The sequence below is a fragment of the Octopus bimaculoides genome, chromosome 3 (assembly GCF_001194135.2).
Source record: "Octopus bimaculoides isolate UCB-OBI-ISO-001 chromosome 3, ASM119413v2, whole genome shotgun sequence".
Taxonomy (NCBI): Eukaryota; Metazoa; Mollusca; class Cephalopoda; order Octopoda; family Octopodidae; genus Octopus; species Octopus bimaculoides.
This window is the reverse complement of record NC_068983.1, coordinates 69,953,492-69,959,048: the sequence shown is the minus strand read 5'-3', so window position 1 is coordinate 69,959,048 and position 5,557 is coordinate 69,953,492. Positions and strand designations below refer to the sequence as shown.

General features: G+C 33.3%; 1 protein-coding gene across 4 annotated transcripts in view; it reads right to left on the bottom strand.

The window, feature by feature from the left end:
• The window catches only part of LOC106883361 (regulator of G-protein signaling 7), a 483,378-nt gene extending 480,135 nt beyond the window's left edge, over positions 1–3,243 (bottom strand). For 2 of the 4 annotated variants that reach the window (XM_052966211.1, XM_052966212.1), the window contains exon 1: positions 1,034–3,243. In XM_052966211.1, the coding sequence (XP_052822171.1) occupies positions 1,034–1,150 (117 nt within the window). In that variant the 5' untranslated portion in view covers positions 1,151–3,243. The remainder of the gene's footprint in view (positions 1–1,033) is intronic. The other 2 variants (XM_052966213.1, XM_052966214.1) reach the window with 1 other exon arrangement.
• Between the last annotated feature and the right edge of the window lie 2,314 nt (positions 3,244–5,557).

Genomic DNA, 5,557 nt, shown 5'->3' with positions numbered 1-5,557 from the left:
CAAACACACATACACACAAACAGAGATTCATACGTAGATTGTACATACACAATATCTCTGTCTCTCAGTATATCAATCTCACCCTCTTATCCTTTATATATATATATATATATATATATATATATATATATATACAGAGAGAGAGAGAGAGAGAGAGAGAGAGAGAGAAGAGAGGGAGGGAGTGAGAATATTATGTATATGAACATATACCAATGTATTATTTACATACCATTATACATTCTTATACAGACATATGTATATCTATCTATATGTATGTATGAGTGTATCTGTGTATGTATGTATGTATTTGACTCTGAATTTAAGATCAAAAACATACACAATTCTTCCGAACAGTAATACAGTTATAGACACCTCAAAATATATGAATGTACAAATAATAAAATCTGAGTGTCATCGTGTGAATAAATCTGTAGCTAATGATACTCAAAGGAAAAGATAGAGAGAAGGGATACCGTACACGAAGACGAATAAATAAATGAATATTAATTGAGGGGGAAAAAAGCACGCTAAATAATTCAGATAAATCAAACTCATTTCTTTCATTCCATTTTTTTCCTCCCCAATAAGGTATGCTTTCTAATAAATTCTTCATTATTCCATTTCTTCGATGTATAGCAAATAGATAACAAAGCACTAGAGGAAATAAATGACATAAACATGCAATAACTAAAATTTCTCTTATAAAGATCTTCATTCCTCACAACAAGTGGAATGGAGTCGCTTATAATACTGTAAGTCCTGCAGAAAAACCTTGAAAATGAGCTTGCAACATGCCTGAATGCATAAATACAACTCTGCACTATACATTTATATATGAGGCGGGGGAATTATAGAACGAGGAATTTCGGAGAGAAAGTCTTAGACATAAGAATGGAAAATGTGCACGGTACTACCACCATGCAGCCTTTGTTACTTTTCAAACTTTCACTTTCTCTTTCTGTCCCTGATCAGCCGCCCCGTACTTCCTCAATGTTTCTTTTAAGAAGGAGTAATAGAATAGACGTAACCTTACCTTTTTGTAAACAAGATAATTAGGATTTTCCTCTTGCGAATGTTGCCCATTTCCAAACATGGCCCCTGACAGGGTATTGGGTAAAGATTCTGTCCTTTTACTGTAACGGTGGGACATATTTTCTTCCTTTAAAGCAGCGCTCTCTCCAGACGACGCCAGGCTGAATGATTTTTGGAGAATAATTTTTGCTTTGCAGTTATCTTCCTATATAATGACAGTCCTCCTTATTCTTTACTTCTCTGTTTTTTTCTTAAGATACCCAAGTAAGTGGCCTCTGCAAGGCGACAACTGGTGCCATAAGCGCTAACATAACGAATGTTGTCTATTTGGGTGTAAATGAATGACACTAGAGCAGAAAATATTGGAACACAGCAGGCTAGATTGCAATTATAATTATGTCATGAAGTTATAGGTAGATATCGATATTAAAATTATATATATATATATCGATGTATATATGTATGTACAATTATATTACGTACACTCCCTGAGCGAGCTTAACGACGGCTGTATATCTTTCTAATTTATTAGCCACTTGTTTTTAGTTTGATTATTACTTTTTTTGTTTTATTTCTTTTCACCTTTTTGTTTAAATAATTTTTAAAAAACCTAGGAGTGCAGGTTCCGTTTTAACTTCGAATGAGGTGTTGTGGTATGTGCCTGTACAGGCATACGTCTACCTGGTAGACATATATTGTGATACATGTACAAATTTATATCTATATACATACGTCGTCTATAACGATTTCTTAGGTTGTATATATGCATATATTGCACGAAATGCTCCAATGCAAGCGTATGTCTATATTGGTGCGTGTGTGTGGTTGTTGATATAGATTTAAAAGAAAGATGGAGAAAGCATCAAGGTGTATAATGAGGTAAAGATAATTAATACTGCTGAAATGTTGGATGTGTTGAAAGGGTGAATACCTTTCGGATAAATCATTCCATTTGGAAACTGTTCGATTTAAAAATAAACACCTTTAGCGGAATAGAAAAATGACTGATTGAATGCTCGATATTTTTCGTTAATGCAACCTTCATTTGTATATGTACAGCATTCTAATGAGCGTTGAGTGAATATTTTCGTCTGACAACGAATGAAGCCCATTTGTTTTGTAGAAATCGAGGGTATTCAGTGCGTATTTTGGAATTTTAGATAAAAGCTTGCTATCATTGATGGAAGAAATAACACATTTCCAGCTTGATGTCTGTATGGTCGGGTTAGTACAAACCACTAATGGTAAACAGAGTCTAGATGAAGAAGAAAGTAACATAAAAAAGAGAAAATTCTCGGATAGAGATGGAGAGAAAGAGAGAGACGGAAAGGGAAAGAGGAATGGGAGGATGTGAGAGACAGCTTAGAGGAGTTTTATGTCGAAACACACCTATTACTAACGCTACAGCGAGTCAGGAGAAACTGTTAGTTAAATAGATTGATAAATAGCAGTAGTGAATATGGAATGGAAACTGTTTAACGATTTGTTTGGGTATTTTTTTACATATAAACAGCGAGTTAGAGACAGCTCCTGGTTATTTCATTCTTTACGGTGATCCAAAGAGCAGCCGCTGTGCTGTGTGTCGCTGTTGGTCACTAATTCCTCTGCAGTGCCAGCATCATTATCATCATCACTAACAAATAACACGGAAGACAACAGCGAAGCCAGTCAGAAAACCTGTGAGCAGAAGGAAAACAAAAAGACTAACAGGATAGCATTGCAGTGCCTGCTTTACAAGCGTAATTTCTTCTTCCTCTCTTTCCGTGTTTTTCTCTTTTCCCCTCTCTCCATCTCTTTTTCTTTCACTCTCGCTCTACTAGTCTACAATATTCAGCAAGCTGATGCTTCTTCGAAGTAAATGAATGACAGACCGACTGATGCCCGTTTTACCTCTTAACCAGACCAAATAAAAAATAAATAAATGGTGAAGACGGTCAAAATATAAATTTCAAGCGATTGGTACTGATAAGCCCGACTGTTGCACGTTTTGGAATTCTGAATAGCTGATTCTAAATGATGACAGATGTAAAGTACAGCTTCCTAAATGGAGAAATGAACGAAATTTCCTGTCTCGATAACCTGGCAGTTGATATTTTAAGATGTGTTATAATGTAGGTGAGCTACCTGAACATTTAATGTCTTGATTGTGTCAAATCACAAAGAATATTTCCATTTACGAAATCTACATCGCCCGGATTTTCTCTTATCTGAAAGAGCTTAATTTTCATAAAATATTATCCGAATATATCACCTTCCCTTAACTGAACGATTTGTTTTTATTCTTTGTTATTTACTAATTTTGTCTGCCCCAGTAAACACGTGCTGTGTCTGGTTGAACACGCGCTTGTCCGTATGCAAGAGGTTGCATGTCTGCACGCTTCTATACACATACGTGCGTCCACACTGTGCGTGCACGTATGCACGCACATATTTGGAAATCAGAAGCTTATTTCTTTATGCAGCAATGCTCGGAAATGTCCAAGTCTACAGTCGAAGAGTGCAGATGGAAAACGCACCTGCACACTTGTTAATGATCGATATACAAATATATTCTGAAATGTTATATTTACATATATGTAATCAAAAGTTAGATTTAAATATATTGATTTTGGAATGATTTTAGTTTGTATAGGGATTTGAAAGTGGATTTAAACAATCGTAGTTTTATAAACATAACCTTTGTTTTCTAATTTTCATCTCAGTAGCAGGAATAAAACTGAATTGGAGTTGGTTCTTTTTTTTTCTTTATAAAATGATACAAACGTGGAATGGGAAGAGTTGTGAATTTAGTTGAAGTTATTTTGTTTTATGATTTTTACCTAGAATTTCTAAATTATAATTTGTCAAAAACAAATCCATTAACGCAGCTACGTCTCTCCTAGAACTTTGCCATCTAAAAAGTGGAAGATGCGTAATACAACGCTAACAGTTAAATAATATAAATGGATTAATGACCTATCGATTTGGTCACCTTATTCTATAAATCTTTAATATATATTTTTTTTTATTATCCAAAAATTCATGTGAACTGTCATCTGATCATTTTTTTTTTTTCAAAGGGGGATTGTCGCATGCATTTCAATGGAATTCATATCAGGGGAAGTATTTAATAAAACACCGGTTGACAACATTCGTTAATATTGGTATCAGTGTAGTAGAGAGTCGTTGTCTGACAACACACATGTCAGGTAAAAACTGCTCAATTAGGAAATAATTACTATATAAATACGTTCCTGGTGTCATTTAGCAGTAAATGACAATCGACCATATTGAATAATATTAGCGCCGTCCTAAATAAAAGATTTTGATTGGCTGTTTTAAGGTACTAGTGCCACACAGTGGCTGTCAATGATACTACTACCACAACAAACGGTAGACTACTTGATTACAACAACTTGACTGACATTTCTTGTCACCAGCTGTAGTAACTTATATAATCGCAACTAATGTTATTCTATCTAATTTTCAATGACGAAAACCCAAAGTCATATATATCAAATCCTTAATTATAATTGTTTTTTTTTTTACTGCAGTCTTTTCGGATTATTTTAGAAATAAAATTCTTTCATGTGTCAAAGCTTCATTTTATTATTACTATTATGAATTATTATTGTTACTACTATTAGTGGTTAATGTACTAAATCTGACCATCTTGTGACACCTCCAGGCGCTGGCAGCAGCATCCCGGTTGAAAAACATTGGTCTAGACATTAAGAAATATGTTGCTTTATATAGAAACATTTTAAGGAAATTTTATTGAAATGAAAAAGAATTTTTTTCTTTGGGAACGGTCAACTTATTTTTCTTTCAGTTTTCTCTTTTTGAAATGAATTATTTTATATAATTGAGATTTTTTTCATTTTTCTAAATAGCGCATGTATATTGTTATTTAGTAACATTTTTCATTTATTATAGAAATATATTATTTGTGAATAGTTGGGTATGAAAAATATCTTAGTAGTTCAAGAAAACAGAAAAAAATTTTTTTAATACATTTAGTAAAAGTTTTCCCGTTAAAAATCGTTTTATTGTTCATATCATCATCATGGTCATCATCGTCTTCATGCAGACATGTGTTGACTGTTTGCAATTTCACTTTTCTCCACATGCGCTAAGTCTTCCTTGTATCACCTTCATAATATTCAATATTTTCAATTTTTTCTTCACTTTTTACTTGCAAATCAACCTATACGTCAAATTTTTCACTGGTGTTTCTGATGTTACATATCAATCAATATCTTCAATAAACTAATATATATTTAACCTTCCCTGTTTGTTTGCCTGTATGCAAGTGTGTGTGTGTGTGTGTGTGTGTGTGCAGTTCTATTTTTAATTATTTATTGTCTTCCTGTAAGAAAGGAGCTGTATCTAACAAAGATACAAAGCTTCATCAGTGGAATGTAGATAAGAAAAACAATGTCACATTTTGAACTTGAGAAAAGTCTTGCATATTTTTATTGTTTCTCTTACAAACTGCATTTGTAATGTGCATATTAGCTAATTGATTTCTTTGACTGAAAAGCCT